This window comes from Puntigrus tetrazona, chromosome 13, assembly GCF_018831695.1.
Source record: "Puntigrus tetrazona isolate hp1 chromosome 13, ASM1883169v1, whole genome shotgun sequence".
NCBI classification, from domain to species: domain Eukaryota; kingdom Metazoa; phylum Chordata; class Actinopteri; order Cypriniformes; family Cyprinidae; genus Puntigrus; species Puntigrus tetrazona.
The window spans coordinates 11,434,407-11,459,254 of record NC_056711.1 but is presented as its reverse complement, the minus strand read 5'-3'; the positions used below and the strand labels follow the sequence as shown (position 1 = coordinate 11,459,254).

The window sequence follows — 24,848 nt, the reverse complement described above, 5'->3', positions numbered from 1 at the left end:
TCTAATGTCACCATCCCCCTGTCTGTCACCGCGAGTGGCTCAGGTTTCCCGATCCAAGCTGCTCTCTGCCACTGACGCAAACCGGATCCCTGGTTGTATGGTGCACTGTAAAACAACTTTCAGATTTATCACCTTTGAAATAATATTTCTCATTCTTTATCCACAATAAAAATGATCGACTGGGCCAATGTAAACAATAGCGATAGGAAAAAACATACAGAGTCCTGTGAATTGTTTAAACACGCCTACATCGCACACTCGGGGCAGTGATTTATAATCCGAATACACGCAACTCAGTGTACCTCTCAGGATCTCTGGTGAGCCGTATTAGTTCTGTCATCTCTTCAACAAAGAACGTGAAGTTCTGCAGGCTCGGATTGCAAGGGAACATCATTAAGATGTAATTGCTGAACGGTTAGCATAGCCGAGCACTGGATTTAACTGCACTTTGAATAAAGGTGTTCATTCTAATAGAGCAGCTTTTGGGAGCATGCTGCCAAACCACAGTGGTGTTAATGACAGGCACTCATTCAATGTCTTTCATTCCCTGGAAGAACTTACGATAATTGTTCTGGTGTTGTGGAAAAGCAAGTTTTTGAAGATGGGCCGAGACAGAGTGGGTCTAAAACAGATGGGTTTTTTTACTCACAAGAAGTTTTTGTCTCAACAAAAATATCTTTACACATTGTTATTTTATATCTAAAATTAGATAACAAATATATGCTAATCACTTAACATAAGAATAATAACATAAGATATTAAATTTAATATTACAAAGTTACCTTTTTTTTAAATTTAATGTATAATTATCATTATTAACATAATATAATTTAGTATACCAACAACAGTATAATAATATCTGCCAAAAAACAAATATAATGCTAAATCCTGTGATTTTATTTTATTTTTTTGCATTGTTTATGTTTCAGTTTTAGCAATATGAGTTTCAACTGCAAGTGAACAGTTGTACTGTGCATTGAAGAAATATTCATACCAAAAAGAAAGTGCCAGTCATTAATACTGTATCTGTCAAGCACTGAACAGACAGATCAGGTTAACAGGGGGTCAAGCTGCTCTATGTCCCGCTTACTCAAAATGAAACACCATAACCACAGCTGCAACGGCATTCACTTTTCACAAGCTTGGCCTTTTGTCTGCTGGCAAGTTTAATTCTGAAAAATAACACCAAATGATCTTCCATTCAACATACGGACAGACGGTTATGTCTTCAGAGCATTCTCACTGAGTGACATGAAAAGGTCTAATCACCAGAGAGGTCCTCCAGTGAGCACTTTTCAGAAACATTTTTGGTTATTCCATTGACTTTACATGTCCTTGGAGAACCACTGAACCCTTTAATATGATGTAGATAAGGGTTGGCTTGCAGATGTACAATTCGTTCTACCTCCCAAGTCATCACGCTGGTAATGACTGTTCTTCCATATTAGACTCTTGGCACAGCGCGATATAAAGGGATTGATTTACCCATCTGAGCTCTAAAAAGTCTTTATAAGGTTAAGTCTGCATACTTAGGAGTAGTACTTTTGTAAGGTCCATTTTTTGAAGGCCTGAAGCAACAAAAGAGTGTTGACGCGCAGCGCAATCTTAAATGTACACATCCAACATCTACCTGAAAGTCCTATCCTGTGGTAATTTTACAATTGTAGGCCACCTCATGAGAAGTATTCTACTGCCAAAAAGGAAAATTCTGTAGCAACATTTTATACATATATAGAATGCTTTTCAACCTCCACACAATTATAATTGGACCTAAAAGCCTGACTCATCGTAATTGACTTCTCTTGAAGCCCACCAGATTGTTTTTTAAGCCTGTAATGAATGGTTGGTCTGTCTGTTTCACTACGCAGTCACATTAAAGACGCCAGGAAGTGTATCTATACAAAGGACAACGCAAAAAACAAACAGACGAGCACCAGCATGGGCCCAGATGGGCAGATCCTCAGACTGCTTCTATTCAGCAACCTTCCTTTCTACTTACTGCAAACTGAATCCACAGACCTTTAGATTCCCTCACAGTTCACTTCACTTTCCAGGGAACGGGAGCTGAATTGCCTGCGCACATAAAGTTCAATCAGATTCACTTTCTATACATAACTCACAGGCCTTTTGTGCACTTAAATACTTTTAAATGTGCTGTACTGCATATAATTCCCATGCTTTTCATTGTAATAAACTATTTTTTAAGATAAAATCTATGCTTCATCTTGTAGCACTCAAGAAACCTGGTCATATTTTATAACTCACATTGGAAGAGATTTCTTCCTGCTGTTAATCAGATACATGGCTACATGGGGGATACAATGCAGGTGGAACACTATTACTTACCTCCTAGTCAACACCTGCCCTGTTCTTCTAACCACCCGTACTCTTCTGTTTTTCACATCATTTCTTCCTGTTCTCTTTTTCTGAATATAAGAGGTCCATAAGTGAAGCTCCAGCTGTATGCATACAAGACGTCCTCTGTCTGCATAATATAAGTCTCTGGTTGCTCTCAAAGATCCACTGGCTCCCCTTTATGAACTGATCCTTTGCTCTCTATAATTCACTGCAGAATCACAATATTCACTCATGGGTTTTGTAAATGAGGCATCTAATTGCAAACAGCGCTGACCATATTTGCAAACACGCTTAAATGACTTGGATGAATTGAATCGAACACATAACATAGACTAAGTCAGAAGAAACAAGCATGATAAGAAGTTCGTAGCGTAAGAAAACAAGTTTGACACAGGAAGCATTTGACACAGAAGCCTCAAACATCAAATTATTATTGCGCTAATTGTAGCTAATTAAAGATCCATTGTATGCACATGTCAGAGCTTATGATAAATGTGGTATGAAATTATTCTCTCAAGCCTTAAATGTTTTGGATTCTGAATTCTGCAAAACAAACTCTCTCAGAACTAGTGGTTTGATTTGTCATTTCTGTTTGCATTACCAATAGTTTCAATGTAATTCTGTGGAACCACTTTAGGAGAGGTTGACAAGTTAGTGCTGCTTTACATTGTGCGCTATTTTTACATTTGTTACCAAAAAAGTTATGTCTGCACTGCACTGTGAACCCAAGAGTTGGTGGATTTACAAGGTGGCTGTGAGATCATTTCCACACTTTCCACACTCTTATAAATCACCGGCTCTCTCCAAATACACAGATCCAAATGACTTTACCACGACAATACACCCACTCCAGAGCTTTACTCAGAATTGAAAGTCACTGTCTTGATCTCTTCAGTCTAGTGACAATAGCAGCAACTCTGGAAGTGTTATAAAACTGAAAGAAGAGCTCGGTTAGAGCTTACATTAATTCTTAAAGTATGTTCAAATTTCCGCACATGTGGTTTCAGTTGCATGATCAATGACTGGAGTATGTCAGATACCAACCACATCCTCCACCAGTTTCCTTTTGCAAGTGCACTAAATCAGACCTCGCTAAAGGAATTGCTTCATGTCAGCGGGTTGCTATTGTCAATAAATAGAATAGGCCTAGCTATGTTATAGTAAAAAAAATTGCTGCTGTATTTGCACAATCCAGAATAATAAATAAAGCTATATAATACAGTATTGCCAACAACGACAAAATAATGCAATTAATGTCAGGGATTTCATTCCACCAACACATTATGTTTACTATGAGGCAACAGTGGCATTGTTGGTCTTTACTAATTGGAAACATTTGGAGAACACGAAGAAAACAGAAGCAATAATGAAATCCAGATGGTTCCTTATTATTGCAAAACATGCCTAAAATCACATCAGCTAGGAGAAGAGTGTTTCATTTCCAACACATAAAGGTAGCTTCTTAGCAAAGAGTGATTGTTCAATTAATAATAATAATAGGGAACATCCCACCTGATGTGAAATTACCACCCATTTGTGGTTTAGCACTTTACCAAAAGTTGAAGACAGCTCTAGAGGCGGGTGCTATATAGTTCACAATACCAACAAGGCCTGGAACAGGAAAACTGTAATCAGACTGTTTTCGCACAAATGTTTGGCTTTGAAGGCTTTCCTCGTCTTTTGCGAGGTCAAAAGGCTTTCCATGCTGTCACTGAAACCCATGTGAGAGGCGGTATTTATTCTGCAGTAAAAGCAGAGTGGGAACACTCTGCCCCGTGTGCCATGGCTTTGGCTGTAAAGTCTCTGTTTTTGTTTCTCCTACTGAAATTTATCATCCACAGCGTGGCCGCAATGACATCTGGAAACCTCAGGATGTGTACAGATCAAGTGCAGGAAGAAAAGCTGAGATGTGCTGACATACTACGTAGGATTCAATATTCTAGTGTTGTAGTTCTTTGTTATTAAATTGGCTGACAGCAAATATAAAGGAATTTAACATTTTCCAATCCTGATTCAGGCTCATAGGAACGATTAGTTCTGTAATCAGATTGTTTGAACTGGTGGCTAATTCATATGAAGTGGTACCATTGCATCTCTGCAGTGCAAGGTTATTTTAGTATGGTATTTTGTCTGCGAAAAACATCATTCCAAGTTTCCAACTTAAATACACACGAAACACATGAAATACACATATAGTGTTTTTATTTGTAAAACGGCTATAGGAAGAGTAATACATTTCGATACATCTCATTGCTATAGCTTATAATTGAGCTTTCCATTAAAGTACAAGGTTAATAATGTAATACAGCAATATAGTAGTTTGATCACCTTTTACACAGCCTGTGGAAAATTAATGCAAATAAATACATGTCTACAGATCAAATGGGAAGATTTGCCCATTTTAAAAGCTCGAATGTGCTCTGATAGTCTATAATAAACATAATTTTTAAGACATTAGTGTGCTGAAAATTATTGTGCTGTTGTCACTTTGCATCAAGCTAAACAGTGAGAAGTACTACAGTATCACAGAATATTGGTCCATTAGCTTTTCCAACCCAGTCACACATTTGTTACTTAATATTGTGAGACCAATGTCTTCAGAAGGTTTACTGCAAGCGTTCTTTCTCCATTACATGTGTAAGCAGATACGTGCTCTGCCGTCCAAAGACAAATCCTGGTTTCCAAGCGATTACGGCTGCTGGCAGACACTCATAGGGTATACATACAGATCAGAAGGCTGTGGTTTGTAATCTCATAGCATCAATCCTATTTCTTTGGGTTAATTCCTCCTGCTCTGACCTAATGTCAACTAAGAGGTAAAACAGCTTGTTTCAATCGAGAAGAGTGCAGATAAAGAAAGATGAGCGGTAAACTGCCCACATAGAGAAATTAAAAGGCACTTTGCTAAAAAGTATCTGTCTAGCAGCTGGTTCTTCTGAGTGTAAAAAGCATTTTAAAAGAAGATGGCCTCTCTCACAGCTACTAAAATCAGACGCTGCAATACTGTCAAAATCAAACCAGTACAATACTACAATACTTCTGTTGAAAATGTGAAAATAAGTTAAATTAATTTTAATAATAATTTATGTGCATAACTTTTGTCTTTAAAAAAAAAATGTGTTCAAGGCAAAATGACTAAAAGTCCAGAAAGGCTATGTTTTTAAGCCAAAATGGTACAAAAATATATATCAGATCACAGAAGGACATTGCACAGTTAATGAAAATATCTACTATATTTCCAATGATATATTCAATATTCGAGTAATAGAAGAAGTGGTCGTACTATATCAGACACACAATCAACACATCACCATATTTGCCACTCAAAAACGCATATATTGTTGCCTTTCTGAGGAAAACACTTGTTTTAAGGACTGTAAGGATTTGTTCATGAAGAGGTTTCTGTTTGCCAGTGGTGATCATGAAGTAGTGAGATGCTTTGTAACACTTCCAGCCAGACTTTGTAACAAAAGAGGTATTGTTCCTGAAATCAGAGAGAAGAATGACTAAACCTGTTCAGATACAACTATACTATATATTGAGAAGAAGGATAATGCAAAATAATGAAAAAACAAACAAACAAAATGTGCACTAGTCAATTTCCCATCATTGACTTATATATTCACCTGAAGGAAGCATTTTTACTGAACATCCTGATATACTCACCTTGGTCTGAATCATGCCGTGCCGCTGGAGTCTCATCTCCTTTACTATGCCACTCACATTAATCTATGGCAGCAAACAGAAATACACTACATTCAGCTGCTCATAGTGTTTATTTAAATGAACACAAAAATTCACTTTTGGGTGACCTACTGCTTTAAGTTGGGTGTTAATGCTATACGTGTTTAAAATACTCACACTTAGGTCTTTCTCAATGAGGCTGAGGATGATGTCAGTGCAGATGAGGACTCCAGATCGGCCAATGCCTGCACTGCAGTGGACTATGATCGGCCCTTTAGCGTGAACAGCCCTCATGTAGCGCATGAAGCGCACCAGCTGCTCGGAGGAGTGTGGTGTGCCATGGTCTGGCCATGTGGTGAACTTTAAATGCTTCACAAAGTGAATGTCTCCACTCTGAAAAGGTACGAAATTCAATAATGAGTTTTGAACACATCAGTAAATCGATACTTTGGGAGACAAGCATTTCTATCTTGTTTGCAAGAGAATTATTGAAACATTTAAAAAATGTAATACACTTACATTTATAAACATGTTTAAATACATTAAAAATAATATATTTTTTAATTATTAACATTAAATACGCCATCAGAGTTCAGATAGCTGATAAATAAATTACAAAATCCACAAGTAATCCACACAACTCAATTCCGTCAATTCATGACTTGTGAAGCAAAAAGCTGCTATAGGAAACACATCATTAAGGTTTTTTTTTAATTAAACAGTCACATCTGGCAAAAATACTGGCCCATAACTAATAATAACATGTTGAAAATAAAAAAATCCAATTTGTTAAAAACACATAGTTTTTCACTTCATGTACTGGATTCGAATACTTGTAGATCACTGTGATGTTTTTGTCTGAGCTATCATTCTGACGGCACCCATTCACTGCAGAGGATCCACTGGTGAGCAAACGATGTCATGCTACATTTCCCCAAATCTGTTCCAAAAAAGGAACCCATCTACATCTTGGAGGGCCCGAGGGTGAGTAAATTGCCTGAAAATGTTATTTTTGGGTGAACTATTCCTTCAGGGATGTTGAAATCATAGCCTGACTGTGATGTTTAAAAGGTGGCTTTTACACTGAAAAGGTTACAATGAGAAAATTTCCATCAGGTAAATGCTCCTAACCTCTTTTTCCACCATCTTGATGACCTTAATGTGGAAATAGCCAAGCATCTGGTAGTTATCCAGGTAGAGATGGTAACGGCTGGTTTCTTTGGGAACGTCGAGCTTCTCGGGCCAGTACTTGTGGCATTTTACCCGGCCACGTTCCACCTCCTGAGTCATCATGGCGATAACATCAGACTTGTTCTCCCACACCATCTGCCAGAAGTTATCCTGAGTGCCAGGCAAAGGCCCCTGAGAGGAGATGTAGAAGAGCTCCTCTGTGCCCACCTTCATACGAATATAGCTGGCATTGATGTAGCCTTCATCCTCTCCGACAGGAACACGCGTCTTATCATCTGATCGTTCAAACAGTTGAAACAAACGGGGATTTCAGATTGTGATCAATTAATCTTCATACACAGTTTGAAAAACTGAGCAATTACCTCTGCTGTAATGATAAATGTATGTTCCTCAGCCAAGATTTTAGTACATTTGAGCTTAAACAAGCATGCATGTTATTAGGCCATAATATAAGATAAGAAAACAACAGTTAAACTTTCTATGACGGCTCGATTCCCACAGGCCAAGTAAAGCATCGAGCGCTCATTATGAAAACCAGAAGGTACATCTTTTCAGATTCATTTAAAATGCATAAGCAAACAAACAAAACACATGTGTATTTACTATCAAATGTATGTTTCCCAAACCACAAACAAATTTCTATTCGAAACGCAGGTAGGAGATTTATACGAGGCCTCAGCATTCCTGTAATGAGGTGATTGCTGTTGTTGGCTTCGCTAGCCAACAGTGTTATTAATCTGCAAACCAAGAATGCAGCGTTTTTGGTTTCCCCATAGAGGAGGAACAAATTGTGCCGAGGTACAACAAATAGCTCCAAATAAATGAAACAAGCTCTCAAGGTCATGCTGGCTGGAAAGCCTGAAGGAGAAAACACAGGGGAGCACGGTGAGAAGAATATTTTAGAGTATTCTCATGGTGGTTTGTTGGTTCATGTAGCACACTGAGACTTTACTTGGCATTCTTAAAATTAATATTTAAAATTACATTTAAATTTACAACATTTATACCCTGAAATTAAATCAACGCAATGATCACTCATATTTTGTAATTATAATTACTGTTTATTTCAGTTAAAACTAAAAATTACATTATTACTTATTAGGTACTTGTTAGGTGCTTCAAACCTAAAGAAAGCAGACAATACTGTTTGACCTTTTGAGATCAGATTTTTATTTTTTTGAAGAATTTAATACTTTGATTCCGAAAAGATGGATTAATCATAATTGACAGCTAAGAATTTACATTGTTACAAAACAATCTATTTAATATAAATGCTAATATTATAAACAATCACAGTTTCCACAAAAATATTAAGCAGCAAATTTGTTTTTAACATTAATCATTACAAATATTTCTTTATTTATTTCTATTATAGAGTGATTTATGAAGGATCATGTGACACTGAAGACTGGCGTAATAGCTGCAGAAAAGCCAGTTTTGCCATCACATTTTAGAAAATATAATAGACAAATATAAGAGATAATTATTTTGTTCATTGTAATTTTTATATATAGATTAAAAAAACTTACAACCCCAAACATTTGACTTTAAATATATGCAAATAATTTTTTTTTCTTGAACAAATTCTTACCATATTAGATCAGTCAGGTTTTTGTGAGTTTACATTTTTTTGTCCTGTTACTCAAGAATCAGTAAGCAACAGAAACACACACACACACACACACACACACATACACACATATATATATATATATATATATATATATATATATATATATATATATATATATATATATATATATATATGATTCAATGAAACTGAAACACTGGCCAATTTAGTGTTGGAAGTTTCATGGATAATGTTGGTGGCCAATTTTGTGCACATTCCACCAGTAAGAGCAGAGTGTAAAGGTTTAATTATCAGAGTAATAGCAGTTTTCCTTAAAATAATGCAAAGCCTATAACATTATTGGTGACATGCGAGTTTGAGATGGCCACTATTCTGCAAGTAGAATGTGGCTCAAGATCCCTCTGACCACTGTGCAGGACTTGTATCTGTCATTCCCGAGACAAATTGATGCTGTATTGGCCAAAAAAGGAGATCCTACACCATACCAATGAATTATTGTGGTCTAAAACCAGGTTTCAGTTTCATTGTACAACTCCTATATATATATATATATATATATATATATATATATATATATATATATATATATATATATATATATATATATACATGAAAGGGATTGCTGTTGTAACTCTTTTAGGGGTGGCTACTTGCAAAATATGTTCAGCAGCTCAGAAGGGGAAAAGGGCTGAAAAATTAAACTGACAGGGAAGGAGATAAACAAGGGGGGCATATGTGAGAGGAAGTGTATGTCACTGGGAGTAGGTAAATTCGTGCGGAGCGGCCTCCACAATGGGTGGCATCAGGCTTCCTGGAGAAGGTTGCGGCCCTTGAACTGCCTCCAGCAATAACAGTGGTTAAGTCCCAGGGGCCTCACACTTTTCAATCCCGGGCGCTTTATTCAGGGAACAGAAGCCTAGTGAGCTGCCGTGATAATAAACAAACACTCCAGGCCAGGCTAGGGCCAGTCTGCCTCCCGCCAGCACATGAAGCGCCGTATTGTGCCTATTCTGTACAGAGACCCCCTCTCTTCAATACAACTACAGCCCGTTCTCTGCATACTCGTTCTGACCCCGCACATGAATGGATGTTTCCCATTAACAGTGAAAGCAGATCTATGAATCACACATCTCCTGTTTGACTTAGCGTTTGCAGCGTCCTGTGTTTTGTTTTAAACCGAGGGCAAACAACGACTCACGTAGCCTCTGACCTGCTTACACTTCACACCAGCAAAAACTGAATCGGTACTAACAGGATAACAGTGGCTGCAGTGTGAAAATGGCACCACATGGGTGAGGAGGTCCGGAAAGCCACAAAGAGGTGGTGGATAGAGTGTGAAATACAGAGTCAAATAGACGTCTACACCGGCAATGTAATCTAATACCCGGCACTGGTAATAGACCTGGGAGTAAATAACCAGGGATTGGTTACATTTCATTTAATTGCCGTGTCATGTGTTCCACTGTTTACAGGTAAATGTATACAGGAGTTAGTCCTCTCCTCACATTCGCTGTTGTCTAAAACTAACCAAATGTCCTTTGCTCTGCACTAGTTAATACAGTATTTTTCAGTAGTAGCAAAACAAATAATTTACATGTAATAAATTGCATATTAAAACTGTGTAGGTTAATAGTAATATAAATAATATAAAAATAATAGGTTCAGATGGAGAATTATAGATTCATTTAAACAACTACTGTATGTATGTCCTGCAAACATTACAGGAAAATATGCATATTTTTTATTTACAGTGATTTTTGCTTGCATTTTGCTTTTTTTTCTAAGAAATTGACGTTTCCTGGCAATGTACAGTGTGTGGTCCATGTGGTGTGAAAATGTAGACCCAAAAATCTGTTTTATGAGAACTGAGGCTTACAAACTGTAAAACGGCAATAAAAATTCTAGCCGAAGCCGGGTTTGTGGTGGATTATGGGAGAAGCAGAGGAACTTACAGGGCAGGATATCTCTGTATCTGTTCTTCTCCCGGTTTTCAGGTGCTTTTCCAACCAGGCAGTTGTCAGAGGGCTTCAAATGCTCCAAAGCCTATTAAAAAAGAGCCACAAATGTTCACACTCTTTAATGTGTATTGAATACACTATATTAGTATTAAAGAGATAAACTACAGATTTATGAAAATATTTCAAGAAATTGATAAGTGATAAAATATATATATTTTTTGTATTGATGTGAACAATAAGAACTTACCATAAACTCTTTGATCAGATCTTGCTTTTCTAACTGTTCTAGGGCCTGTATGAGGGCTTTGACCCTGGAGCCAGAGTACTGCCCATTTTTAGACGGAGATATCACCGCAAGCCTAGCAAGCTCCTCTTCTGACACAATTGGTCGACCTTAACATAATAAAGTCCTTTTCAGGTGATTTCAGGATCTACACAGGATTTCTAGAATACATTGCTTGAGAATTACTGTAGAATTACATTGTTTAGATGGTGAAAAATATAAAAGTAACATCATTTAATTTACCTGTATTAGCAACAGTCTCGGGAAGCGATGGCTGAGAAGCATTGTCGTCATCATCACCATCCTCTTCTTCCTCACTGCTCCAGCCGTCTGACTGGCTGTGCTCTGTTTTCATGGCAGATTTTTCTAGATGCTGCTTCTGAGGATCTGTCCTGAAGGGGGTACGGGGCAGGAATGAGCAGAGACCTTGACCACATTGCTACGTTCCGGGGCCTGTTATCATGCAAGGCTGATTTTCCTGCGATTTTTCCACCTAAAATGTAAAAAAGCTGCTAATTGCAAGTGCTACGTACTATAACAAGTGTGGCTTGCAGGCCAGCCTAACTAGAAGCCGAAGCTGTGATTATTGGGCCTGTATTTCATTAATGACTCTTTAGTGCCTCCCTGTGGCGATTCCTTTTGAGAGCTATGTTAAAAAAACAAACAAAACAAGAACAAAACAAAACAAAAACTGCAATGAAATTCAGTCCTTATGACCTGGTTTATGAGCAGTCACAACACGTTGCAGATTTATGAATAAACTGACACTTTTTTGAAGCTTTAGTTAATTCAGTATAACCGTTTAGGTCCTATAGTGTACAATACACTTGCAGCACTCTTGATTCCAAATGTAATATAGTGGCAACATCGACAAAAATGTGAGAAAGAAATTCTGTGACACTCACCTTTCCTGTAGCATGTCTGTGACTCCCAGAGATGGACAACACCTCTGACAGGTGGGTGTACAGTTTCGACTTTCCTACAGGCAAGAGATAGACAGAAAAAGGAGAAAGAGAAAGAAAGAGGAGACAGGTGATGAGTTAACTCTGCTCGGGACACCCTCACTGTCATCTGAGTTTCAGCAGTTTCCTCTGAGAGAAACTGGAGGCGGTGCTAATTAATTTCATGGTGAACCTAGGTGCTGGAACTTGTCACTTATTAGATTAGCTCTTTGTCTACTAATCTGTTCTGGGAAGGGCTTTCGGTTCACTGGAGAAAGTCGTCATCTCAGTAGCGTAATTTACAAGTTCATTCGAAACGGGAAAAAATATATATACCTGCTCACATTCCCCTCTAAGACCAGAACATTCTGAGGTTTGGAAAGACACATGATCCGCCTGTGTTTCTGTTTGTGTTGTAATATCTGCAAAGGAAGCGTTACAGCAGAAGAAGATAGTTAAAACAATAAAACAAATAACTTGGTTTCTAACAAATGTTAGGACTAGTGTTTGAACAATATAGCGTTTTAAGGTTGTGTTAATGTAGATGTCTACCACTATAGAGTAATAAATTAATTGACCTAATCAAAACGTGATACCTTTTTTTTTTATCACATTTTAAAAATACTAAATCATAATTAATCACACTAAATGTCTTATTAATTATTAAATGTCTTACTAATTGTTCAATTTTGTTATGTTGTGAAATTCTAAAACAATTTAAAAATGTAGCATTTTTTCCTATGAGAGGAATGCTGACCTTTCAGCAAACATTCCAATCTTCAGTGTCATATGATCCTTCAGAAATCACAGTATTTTGTAAAAAATTATGATTATTTTCTTTCTGGATTATTTAATGCATAGAAAGCTTAAAAAGAACAGCATTTTTTGAAATAGAAATTTTTGAAATCAACTTAATAAATGGTAGTGTAGTTTACATAATTTGTCCTCAATATTTATTTACTTTTGTGCAAAAAGGAACTGACAAAAACTTACTCATCCACCAGTCTTTATTTTTTAGATGAATGATATATGTTGAGATATGATGATGATGCTGCCACTCTAACATAACAGATGAGAGGTAGCCACATTGTGGGGTGGGCATGTATCAGGCGTGCTGACCTGGAGAATTTGATGTGTTGAATTCCTGAGAGGCCTCAGCAGGGGAGCTGGAACCAGAGCAGGTTGACATGGGCAGGATGTCCCTACATACCGTCAGCTGAACCATGCCCTCTGCCTTCCGCAAGATATCCACAACTTTACCGTGGCTTAGTCCTGATACAATGATGCCATTCACCTGCACAAAATACACAGATTTGGTATACCTACTACATGGTTTATCAATGAAAAATCACTGCGGGAATGAATGGCTCTTACCTCCAAAAGAATATCACCCACTCGGAGACGACCGTCCTGCTCGGCCACACCCCCACAACAAATATCCTTCACTCTCAGTGTGCTTCCATTAACTCCGCCCACCAGAGCAAAGCCCAGCCCACCTTTCTCAGGCTTGGTGAACTCCACCTGGAGAATACAGCTCTACAGAGAAGAGAGGAACAGGAACATTTAGGCAAACTAAACACTAAGACCGTATAAACACTGTCACACACACAAAAAAATTGGCTATCATTAGGACTGACTGTTCACACTTATTTTTTAATTGAATAAATCAGATCAATTTGTTCAGGTCAGATGGGTCAATATTTATCATAACATGGTCCAGAGTTTGGGGATTTTTTTTTAAAAGAAGACTCTTGTTCTTACCAAATCTGCATTAATTGTGGAATATTATAGCAATTTATTTGTAAATTCAACATAATTTATTCCCGGCATTTCTATAGCCTTCAGTGTCACGCCATCTTTTAGAAATCATTATAATATGCTGGATTTCATGCTCATAAAACTTTTACCATTATTTATGTTTAAAACAGTTGCATTGCTGGAATTTTTTTAAAAGAAAAGAATGTTTATATTTGTCTGATCTATGGAAATCTTGTGTAACGCTGTAAATGTCTGTAATGTCTCTTTTGATCAATTTAATGTATCTTTTTAAGATATAGAATATAATGTGTTCAAAACTGATAAATTAGTTACTATATGGTGTAAATAAGTAAGTGTCACCAATGGCTAAATGTATTAAGACTGAATGTAACTATGAAGAATGAAGTAAGAGGGAAAATTAGTGCATTTGAAGAAGTGCTGTCTGAAGAAGCATCTACACCCATTTTGTAGAAATGGTTTTCAATGATTGCTGTTTGAATAGTGTAATATTAATGAATTAATAGTGCTGCTTATGCTTACAAAGGTACTTAGAGGTGAACGACATAGATTACAAAGCAAGAGTCATGTTACAGCCTATGTCATCAGCCTAAAACAAGGCCGAGGGACAATTACCTCCTGCTCTGATGTGACAGACAGCCTTTTCCTGAATTGCATGGCACTGTCAGTGACAGGTTTAACTGTAACACAAAGGAGAGAAAGATCAATACCAACATAAAAAAACTGTTCAAACAACAGATGCAGTTCTTTGACTGAGCAGGACCATTTACACTGAATGGTTTATCAAACTCATGACAAATGTCAAAATTACATTTAATGAACACAAAATCAATCCAAGCATCACATCACAACCTATTCTTCAAATGAGAACCAAGTTCACAGCAATTTAAAACTATTCCAAAACTCACGATTGTCTCCCTCCTCTGCTGCCATTTCAGGGGAGATGTGTTGATGACCTGTTCCACACTACTGTAGGTAAACTATGCTCGCCTTTTTAAGCTCTTTCGGACCTCCTGGCTAGCAATCTCCTAGCAACCCGGATGCCCACTAGATCAGCTGGCCTTTATTTGTCAGACACAACGAAAGAGCACTTTGATCGGCCAGAGGAGGCCATGTCCCTTGCTAATAATTAATCCTGCACCCGCTGCCCTCTGAGCAGGACATGCCATGTCTGTCAGCGCAGATCTAATGCCACAACTCCCAGACAACAGAGACACAGGAAACCAAAGGCTTTACCATCAGTAGGAGTCGCCTCCATGTCAGGGGACACAGGCTCTTCTAGGTGGGGGAAGACTTTTTTCTCCTTCCAATCAAACAAACCTGAAGAATACAAATGGTAAAGAATAAAAAGGAAGTAACAAAATGAGTCCACCACAACCACTTGGCATCATGGCATTTTGAACAGGCATTTTTAACTTTTTAAAAATATATATTTATGTATGAACTGCTTTTTCTGTTGACAATCAATGACTTTGCACATGTCAACTATCTTTCACTAAAGTATAAGTAGACTGTCTGATTATTACCTGCAAAGTTACTTATTGTCAACAGAATGTTCATAAGGGATCATCAATATAAAGTGAAACCCTTTTCTGTATTAATTCCAGTGTACGTATCAATATGGCTAAATAGAGAGAAAATTCAAAACTAGAGATTGAAATCAAAATAATCAAATATTATTTAGGACTGACACAGGGTAATGCTGTCTAATAAGAGTTGACACTCTGCTTAAAATGACATGATGTTCAGTGAAGTGTGCTATGAAAGCCTAGGCTGCTCTGGAAAACCACTGGAGCAGCTCTCTGCCTCATTTCTGTCACTTTAGACTAGACTGAAACACGACAATCTTGACTGCCCTCTGCAGCCCAGCGGGAGCCTTCACACGCCCAGAGCAAGAAAAAAACAGAGCAATTACCTGACCCATGGGAAGGTTAAAGTCTATATTTAACTCCATATAATCACACACACTCAAAGTAGAAAAAATAAACATCAACCTCTTATTCTGTATAGATCATGAATAAACCAGTTATTTCTGTAATTCAAGTAAATTCGACTCAAACATACCATTCCATTTATCTACTGGTATCACTGGTTGATCATCTCTGAAACAAACAGCAAACATTTCATGATTATTTACAGTGGCAAAAACTGATACTAATTAATGTTTGAATCTAATTAAACTCCGGTCTCACCTCATGGCTTTGAATCGAACTTTGCGCGGGGCACTTTCGCATACTTTCACAGCATCCTCCAGCGTCATTCCCAGGGTGCACTTCCCACATATATAAACAATCTTGTCATTGGGCTGAATGCTGCCCTCTTCACTAGCAGGAGAGCTTGGCACCACCTCCTGGACATAAATTCCCTGCCACTTGCTGCCAATACCTCCTGTAAGCTTGATACCTGCATAGACAGATGCAAATGCATCATGATTTTATATATATATCCATGCATCATGATTTTATAATTATACATCTATATGCCAAAAAGCATCTCCTCACCCAATTGTCCAGATAGAGTCTTGGGAATGACAATGTCCTGGAGGGTATCAGGAGGTGGCGGAGGGAGAAGATTTTGAACAGCTCTGCCCAGCACCATGTGCAATCTTTTAGAAGAGGACCTGAGGATGCTAATAGCCACATCATCTGTCACATTGGTCACATTGTGGCCGTTTACCTGAAAAGGAGATACTGCCAATTCAAATAACTGACAATTAAATCTTACGAAATCTTCAGAAAGGGATGATCATAACTATATTTAAGCATAAAAAATGTTGTACCATGACAAGCCTGTCTCCTGCCCTGAGTCTGCCATCTGCTTTGGCTGGATTATCCAAGACCTCCTGGACATAAAAGCAGCTGTCCAGTTTACTCCTGGTTATTGTAAATCCAAAACTGCCACACCATGATTTGGTCAGTGAGACAGTCAGTTCGAACTCCTTCAACATATCCTGAAGGAAGAAGAAAAGAGATGGTGAACAAACAAAGCGATGCTAGTCCACCAGCATTAAATAATAATAATTAAATAATAATAATAACTGCTTTACTTTAAAAAACAAGCTTCTCAATGGCGCTTACACAGAAAAAAATAAAAACATAAAAAAAAGAATTTCAATAAAAAAAAGCAATTAGACTTTACCCTTCTGGGATCTTCATCATCCTCCTCTTCTTCATCATCATCCCAGCCATTGTTGTTGCTGGCTGAGGGGATGGTAAACTGGGTAGGAGGTTTCACTGGTGATGATGCTTGAGTAGCTTGCTGGTAGGATGGAGGTGTGCTTAACAGTGATGGAGAAAGGGCCGGTGGAGGGGAAAGTTCATTGGAGACAGCAATGCTGCTGCTTGGAGGAGAGGGTGCTGTGGTGGTGATGGTCAAGTATTCCTCATCGGCTATGACGGTCAGTCCATTAGCTGTGAAACTTGTCATGCTTTCTTCCACACCCTCAGTTGTATGACTGTGAAAACAAGAAATTAATATTTTAGTCTTTTAAGACCATTTTCTTGTATAAAGCAGCGAAAGGAGTTTGATTAGATACATAGCAACACAACTGATCATATTAGAGCATATTCTAAGCATTATAGAATGATTCCTAAAGGGTTATTTGACACTTATGGGTGCTGAAATGCTGTGATGGCTGCTAAAATTTCAGATTTGCAATGACAAGAATAAATTAACATTTAGTTAATTAAAAATTCTAATTTAAGTTAATTTAAATTCTAGTGACATTTTGCAGTGTTGCTGTTTTATTGTATGTTTTTTTTTTTTTTTTTATATGCGTCTATGCTGAGCCAAAGAGATAACAATACAATAACAATACCATTGAAAACATCTTACAGACTCTAAACTTTTGAATGGTATTGTATCTCAAGCACTGATTCATTGGTAAATGGCACATTTACATTTAACGTTAGGAACATATTGTATAGATGATATCACATAGTAATGAAAAAGCCTTTACCTGGTACAAGCTAACACATGGTTGGTTGAGATGGTATCATTTTTTGACTCCTGTTGATGGGCTGTTTCAGGGCCTACAGGAGTTGGTGCTTGGTTGGCCGCTGTCACTTTAAGAGTGCTTGGTGTTGGGGGAGGAGTTGGGGGTGGGTCTTTGCTCTCATGTCCCTCCCCTATTATGGCATGAGGTTTTGGTTCTCCAGCTTCGCCTGAAGATGGACGTGGAGGTAGGGGTGGTGGGACTAATATAGTCGTATCTACCAGCTCAGTATCTGGTGTCTCCTGGGTCAGTGGGATGTCCTGGGCTTTCTCTGGGGAAACGTCTTTCTTTAGACCCACCTCTGTCACCCTCTTCTTGAGAAGTTCACTAAAGTCTGGGGCAACAGTCCTCGTCTGCAGATCTAGAGACCTGGATCTCAGTGCACGGTTTGGAAGTGTATCATGACCCTGTCAAAAAAATTGTGAGTTTAAGAAATAATGTCAATTTTAGAGTTGTTGCCAGCCATGAAGAGAAAGGATGTTACCAGAGAGGTCTCAATATCTGTATGTTCATCCTGTAAAGGTCTGCAGATTGACAGCCTAATCTCAGGAGATTTTTGGAGGAGATGTAGAATTTCCTGTGGTAATAGAAATATATATAATAGTGCTAAAAAGTTAGCATTTTCAATATTTTCTCTAATCTCTTTCTCTAATACTCATCAAGGATGTAACCAGTGAATTTATCAACAATTGTTAATGTACAGATAAAGATTTGTATACAGATATACAAATACTGAATCTCACTAATTTCTTATGTTAGTTGTCTCTCATTCTGCTTTGATGTATCTGATCTTGGAATGTGGAATATAAATAATATATCCTTTACCTCATAGGAAAGGCCTCTGACAGGTTCTCCATTGACAGCCAGGATTATGTCTCCCTCTTTCAGAAGCCCACAATCCCCTGCAGACTGACCAGAAGAAAGGCTCTTAATATGCACCATGCTGCCCTCATCCGGACCCAGTTCAGATATGATGAAATTGAACCCCAGGCTACTGAGACTCTTCTGTAGCGTCACCTCCAGGATGTTTTCTGCCACAAAGAAAGAGCAGAACTTTCCAAATTTGTAGTTTATAATCAGTTTAGACTCACACACATAAAAATCAGTTAAAGTACAGTTCATCCAAAAATGAAAAAGGTAAAATAAATAAATAAATCCTTCCGTGAAAACTACAGTATACCCTGGCCACTCTTTAATATAATAAAAGTGAATAAGTACTCCAAGATATTTTTCAAAATTTCACTTTCTGTGTCAACCAGATGAAAACAATAAATCATAAAGATTTAGAATGACACAAGGTTGAGTGTTATAGATAGATTCTAACTGTCAAATCTGAAGCAAAACATATGCCAGTGCAAAAATGTTATTATGATGTAATGTATACATCCAAAAAAAAAACAATGTTCCTCCAGACAAACTAAATTTGGCTGGGTCTTTGAGTTACAATCGTCTAGCAGCTTGCACAGTGTCGCTGTCAGATTCACTTGAAATGTTTTGTTGTATTTTTTCCCCCTCTCTGATCCCCGTCTCACCATCTGACACAAAGCTGAAGTCCTTGGCCCTGACAGACAAGGGCGTTTCCATGGTCACATCTCTCCTCAGGGGGGTGGGCGTGCTTTGCGCACTGAGGGGTGACGGAGATCTATGCCTCTCCAACGTGGAAGAGGCACTGTAAGTATCCAGCACCACTGGAGGCTCTCGTTCCAGAACCAGGCTCACCACCTGAAAATTAAACCATCATTATAGCAGTCTTAATGTCTTATTAATTTATCATAGAGGCTGCACACCTATAGTGAACATACTCACGTCATTAGTCTGCTTAATACATGGCCTGTTACTTAACTGGTGCGTATGGCTGGTCAGCTTAAGTGTAATAGTGTGTCAGTATGATGAGCGTCATAGCCCAGAAAATCTTATTAGCCCAGACTAAAATAACAAACAACACATATGCTTTCACAACCGTGTGTCACTTTAGATCTTACTTTTCTGCTTGCCTGAGAACCCATAAGACACAAGGGTTGATGATGTTGTTGTCCTAAAGCAACTGACATGCTGAAGAGAGGAGCACAGGCCCTTTAGATACGTGGCCTTTGACTTGCCCTTGTGCAGAAGTTCACGTCTTACAGCAGTTACTTCTCAAAATGTCAGATAAGATTAAATGAAAGTAACTGCTCTTTAACGGTTCGCAAAAACCTAAACTTAATGCAAGTGCTCTGTTACTGAACTGACTCACATGTCAAAATGCTTGCCAGTTTTTTTAAGCCTTCACTTAATTCTTATGTTTTAATAAGCCTAAACCTGTACAGAAATTTTAAATGCTGGAAAATGTTAAATAACTTGAAAGATTAAAAGTACAAACACTAACGTTAAACAAAAATATAAAAAAGTAAAAACGAATGAAAATAACAAAAAAATTAATTATTTAAAAAAGATATATATAGATATATAACTGTCCTTCAAAACCTCCGAAACATGAGCGTGATTGTTATACTGTGTGCTCAATCTTATCCAGTTACATAAACGGTTGTTCAGAATTAATGCAAACACATGTCATTACCTCCCCCGTCCTCTTCAAGCACTCTACCGCCTGCCTGTGTGTGACAGCACGCAGGTTACAGCCGTCCACCTCTAGCAGCCTGTCACCTGTCACACACACATACAGGAATTCAATGAGCTGTCAACACCAATCATGCGTCACAACCAGTCAAAGTGTTGCATATTCATGTCCATTAGCATGTTAGGAACACATCTGAGTCATGTTTATGTTGTTCGTCAAGGAGATGACAAATATGCATAGAGCACACACAAAAAAAACTGAACCACTACCATTCGACATTTTATGGACATTAAGGTTCTTTATTTTTCAAAGAAATGTATACTTTACTCAGCAAGATGCATTCAGCTGATCAAAAGTGACAATACTTTTACTATTAATGAATTTTATATTTATAAAGTGGTACTGTGCGTAAATATTTCTATTTTAATGAAATGTTACTCTCAAATTCTTTATGTTCTTTAAAGAATCTTTAAAAAAGTACTGCAGTTTTCACAAAAATATTTAGCAGCACAACTGCTTTTAGCATTAATAATGATAAAAACATATTAACATTTAACATATTAGAATGATTTTTGAAAGTAATTGCTGCTGAAAAATATGCTTTGCCATCACTGAAATTATAACATTTTAAACTATGTTTAAATAGAAAACAATTCATTTAAATTGTAATAATATTTTTCAATTTGTAGTGTTTTACTGTATTTTTGATTGCATAACTGAAGTCTTGGTGAGAATAATGGTGAGATTTGTTTCCTCTTGCAATAATTTGGTCTTTATAACATCATTCTAGGAAAAGTCTGACAAAAAGATATTTTTAAACCAAATATTTTATAATTGATAACGATGGATCTTAACCTATCTGTATCCTTCCATCTTGATCTGCCGCTCCTCCTTGGATTACGTTTTTGATGTAGATTCCTCCATGATGTACATTAGTGTTAATTCCACCCTAAAAAACATTAAAATGGTAACATACTCCATGTTTTAAGATTTTAGAAATTACATGAACGCCACACAGAGTAAAAACTCACAGCGACACTGATTCCCAAGCTGCTGTTGATCTTTCTCAGCTCCATGTAGATTACTTCACCTGGCTTTGAACCGAAGCTCGACGGATTATTAGACATCCTATCCTGTACAGGATAAGCAATAAAAAAAATATTTTGGTTCGTTTTTGTTCATGTCAGATGTTTTCTAATAAACTGGACAAGCTACTTCACTGTAAATCACACCTGAAAATCCAGAATCCGCACCACGGGTATGTGCAGCCTTTTGCCCATTTTAGGAGCCATGATGTTTGAGAGGGTCTCTTCCAGCTCCTCCATTACAGGCCTGTACTCTGCGCTCAGGGTGCTTTGAGAGCCAAAGCCTCTTTCCAGCATCATCCCTAAATTGCTTGTAGCCAGTGAGGTCTTACTGTCCCGGAGATCCTCTACTCAGGAAAAAAAAATAAAACATTTTAAATGTGTAATTCCTACCACTAAATGTACCATGATCGCCAGAAAACCCCAAAAACATTATGTCTTACCGATAGGATAGAAGTGTTTTAATATTAAAATTTGTACACTTAATTTCATAAAAGTGAATGGAATTATATTGAGACATACGTTTGGGTTGGGACACTATGAGCTCCACTTCATCTGGGCTGCTCTGAAGTATGGCAGCAGCTATATTAAACGTCACCCCCTCTAGACTGATCTTATTCAGAGAGATCAGTCGACCACCTAAACACAAATAAAAGAAAATATTTATTTTTTATTTCTTTTTTTTTGGCATAAAAGAGGAAACTTTTTTTAGGATTTTACCGGGTCTGATTCTGCCGTCCCTATCAGCTGGCCCATCGGGAACGATGGATGCTATGAAAATTCCCAAATCAAGCTTCCCTGTGTTGTCCTCCCCGACAATTACAAAACCTTTTCATCAAAGTGATACATCAGGATTTTGGCGCAAAAGCATTGCAAATACTTAACATTATATAAACAATGCATGTTCATTTTCGCTTACAGAAACCCAGTTTTGGATCCTTCTTTAAAGTAACACAGATGATTTCTCTCTCTGGGGTTGTCCTTGTGGGTGTGTCCACTAAAAATAAATAAAAGTAGACTGTTTAAAAATATATCAAATACTGCATATCCACCACCTGTTTTATGTTGCATTATTAAGTTGAAAGTTTGATTATAATCAATTCTTATAAGATCATAGACCTTCATCAGCATATCTTAATAACATCAGCTAATCCTTAAAAGTCAATGTCAAATTTTATCATTAAAACCAGAAAGAGCTTCACTGTTTACCTCTTATAGACGAAGTGGTGGAATGAACCTCTGAGTCTTGCTTTTGCAAAGAGACATTGGACATGATGCGATAGACTGGAGGACTGAAAGTTTCTGGAGGGCTGCAGCCAAGAAAGATCAACACAATATGAGAGATATGTCAATTGAAATTGTGATTTGAATGATGGGCAGAGCAGATCGATTGACACACCTGCTGCTTCCGCTCTGGTCTTTTAGTTCACTTGGGGTTCTTGGTTCAGGAATGTAATTTACTTCATTTTGTTGCTGAATCCGAACTCCGATCTTTGCTGACAGGTCATCGCAAGACTTGCTCATGGAGTCATTCGGTAATCCATTCAAACCAATATTGTTGAGCACAATCTCCGAGCAGGATAGCCTCTTTATCTGATTGTGTCGAGCGCGGCATATTGATGTGTATTTTGCCACGCTGTCATCTAGATTGAATAATAACAGAAATAACTAACTTTACATTTTCTTGAGTTCACTAAAGCATAAAATGCTTGTTGGTAAAGATAAATATATAATTTGTAATGAAAACAATTTTAAGGACACAGTATTATCACCTTTATATTGCTCTATATATAGAGATAATTCTACACACCTGAGGCTAAACAGTAGGTCAGCTGACGAGAGGTCATCTCACTGTGAAACTTGTGCTGGGCTGAGCAGAGGTTCAGGAGGTACTGTGCTATCTTTGAGCTCTCTGTCACAAATGAGTGCTTCTTCCCGCTCGGGCTGCACTCAATGGTAAATTTTCGTCTCTATGACAAAATGAATGGAGATTAATTAAAACCTTGTCCCAAAACATCATGAACTGGCATCCAGATGTTACTGGGTTCCACAGAGTATCAAAAAAAGGACCTACACAAGCAATACAAATCACACAAACAACAAACTCACACTTGTTGAGAGACTGTCTGTCTCTGTCCAGTGAAATTTGCGGCTTAAAACACGAGAATGGTTCTTAACTTCATAAACCATAATTCCTTTGGCACAAATTCCCAAAACCAGCTCTCCAATAATAGGTTTCCTTTCACGGGCAACTCTGTGGAACAGCACTCCATACTCTGGCAGCTGCTGAGCAATCTATAAAGGCAAGAAACATAAAGGGGGTGCTGACAAACTCTGATCAAACAGCAAGATGTCTGAGCAAAACTACTATTATATTGATTTGTTTAGTTTTGTAAGCAAGAGTAATTTTAAAATAAGTGACTCTAACTGAAGGTCAAAAGAAAGAACCTTTAAAAACTCCATCTCAGCCTCTTCTGGAAGCATGTGGGCATTATTGGCATGTAACCTTGGCAACTCCTCTCTTAAACAGGGCAAGGCCACTTTCTCTATGACTCTCTTAGAGATGTACTGCTCCATTTGAAAATAGTTCTTCCCATAAACCTGAAAAAGTTTGTTTGATATATCAACATACTGTCTAGTTAGATCTGTTCAAAAGTTCAAATGTTCATTAATATCTCACTCACTTCAGGCATATAATCTCCAAACTCAGCCTGCAGTGCTAATGCAGCAAGAAACAATGCAGTCTCCTCAGTACAGTACACTCTGTCCTCCAGAACGTCCCTCCTCAGCTGGAGATAGTATTGGTGTCGTGTAAATCTATGCCTTTAAAAATAATTCAACAAAAACAAACAGTGAGCATAATTAGGCATAACTCCCATTAAAGACCATGAAATCACTTGAGAAGATTTTTGGCTATTTTTCTGAAAGGTAAAGACTTCCAAAAGTTATGATTCAGTAAGATGTTTTTGAAATATCTCATGTCTCATATTTTTAGCATGGCTGTTTTTTATTTTAAACACACTTTCAATGTTAATACATTTTAAAACATGCTTTTCTCATTTTGAACAATTTAAAGCATCTTTGCTGAATAAAAGTATTGATTTACTGAACCCATTACTGAACCCAAACTTTTGAAAGGCAATATTAATGCACTAACTTCATTTTGAAGTGCACTAGTACATAGACCTCAAACCTGACAGACATACTAAAAGCCATTAAACTCTGATATCATGGGGTTAATCTAAATGTCATGCAAATGCAAACCATAAAATTCCATTTACACAGAAAATATGGCAGAGGAATGGAAAAAAATGACCTGGAGACACAGATCTTTACTTTTTTTTTTTACTTTAGAGTGTCTGTCACGTGTAACTGCAAATGATGTGAAATCATGGCACGCACAATGGCCCATCAAGTGCATGAAAACAAT

At 37.6% G+C, this 24,848-nt stretch overlaps 1 protein-coding gene across 6 annotated transcripts in view; it reads right to left on the bottom strand.

Annotated features, from left to right (window-relative positions):
• Positions 1-4,543: 4,543 nt before the first annotated feature.
• ptpn20 (protein tyrosine phosphatase non-receptor type 20) overlaps positions 4,544-24,848 on the bottom strand; it is a 28,298-nt gene continuing 7,993 nt past the window's right edge. For 2 of the 6 annotated variants that reach the window (XM_043254612.1, XM_043254611.1), the window contains 35 exons: positions 24,103-24,241; positions 23,867-24,019; positions 23,528-23,713; positions 23,229-23,388; positions 22,818-23,061; positions 22,628-22,728; positions 22,338-22,415; positions 22,139-22,246; positions 21,941-22,057; positions 21,566-21,765; positions 21,365-21,466; positions 21,189-21,282; positions 20,334-20,419; positions 19,309-19,498; positions 18,602-18,807; positions 18,261-18,353; positions 17,741-18,183; positions 16,921-17,236; positions 16,562-16,732; positions 16,284-16,458; positions 15,975-16,185; positions 15,847-15,884; positions 15,019-15,102; positions 14,398-14,462; positions 13,381-13,542; positions 13,126-13,300; positions 12,343-12,428; positions 11,971-12,044; positions 11,309-11,457; positions 11,030-11,175; positions 10,777-10,867; positions 7,174-7,508; positions 6,220-6,435; positions 6,025-6,087; positions 4,544-5,842 (listed from right to left, as the gene is read on the bottom strand). In XM_043254612.1, coding sequence (XP_043110547.1) covers positions 5,747-5,842; positions 6,025-6,087; positions 6,220-6,435; positions 7,174-7,508; positions 10,777-10,867; positions 11,030-11,175; positions 11,309-11,457; positions 11,971-12,044; positions 12,343-12,428; positions 13,126-13,300; positions 13,381-13,542; positions 14,398-14,462; positions 15,019-15,102; positions 15,847-15,884; positions 15,975-16,185; positions 16,284-16,458; positions 16,562-16,732; positions 16,921-17,236; positions 17,741-18,183; positions 18,261-18,353; positions 18,602-18,807; positions 19,309-19,498; positions 20,334-20,419; positions 21,189-21,282; positions 21,365-21,466; positions 21,566-21,765; positions 21,941-22,057; positions 22,139-22,246; positions 22,338-22,415; positions 22,628-22,728; positions 22,818-23,061; positions 23,229-23,388; positions 23,528-23,713; positions 23,867-24,019; positions 24,103-24,241 — 5,353 coding nt within the window. In that variant the 3' untranslated portion in view covers positions 4,544-5,746. Of the gene's footprint in view, positions 5,843-6,024; positions 6,088-6,219; positions 6,436-7,173; positions 7,509-10,776; positions 10,868-11,029; positions 11,176-11,308; positions 11,559-11,598; positions 11,712-11,970; positions 12,045-12,342; positions 12,429-13,125; positions 13,301-13,380; positions 13,543-14,397; positions 14,463-14,690; positions 14,823-15,018; positions 15,103-15,846; positions 15,885-15,974; positions 16,186-16,283; positions 16,459-16,561; positions 16,733-16,920; positions 17,237-17,740; positions 18,184-18,260; positions 18,354-18,601; positions 18,808-19,308; positions 19,499-20,333; positions 20,420-21,188; positions 21,283-21,364; positions 21,467-21,565; positions 21,766-21,940; positions 22,058-22,138; positions 22,247-22,337; positions 22,416-22,627; positions 22,729-22,817; positions 23,062-23,228; positions 23,389-23,527; positions 23,714-23,866; positions 24,020-24,102; positions 24,242-24,848 lie in introns of those variants that run through there. The other 4 variants (XM_043254613.1, XM_043254614.1, XM_043254615.1 and 1 more) reach the window with 4 other exon arrangements.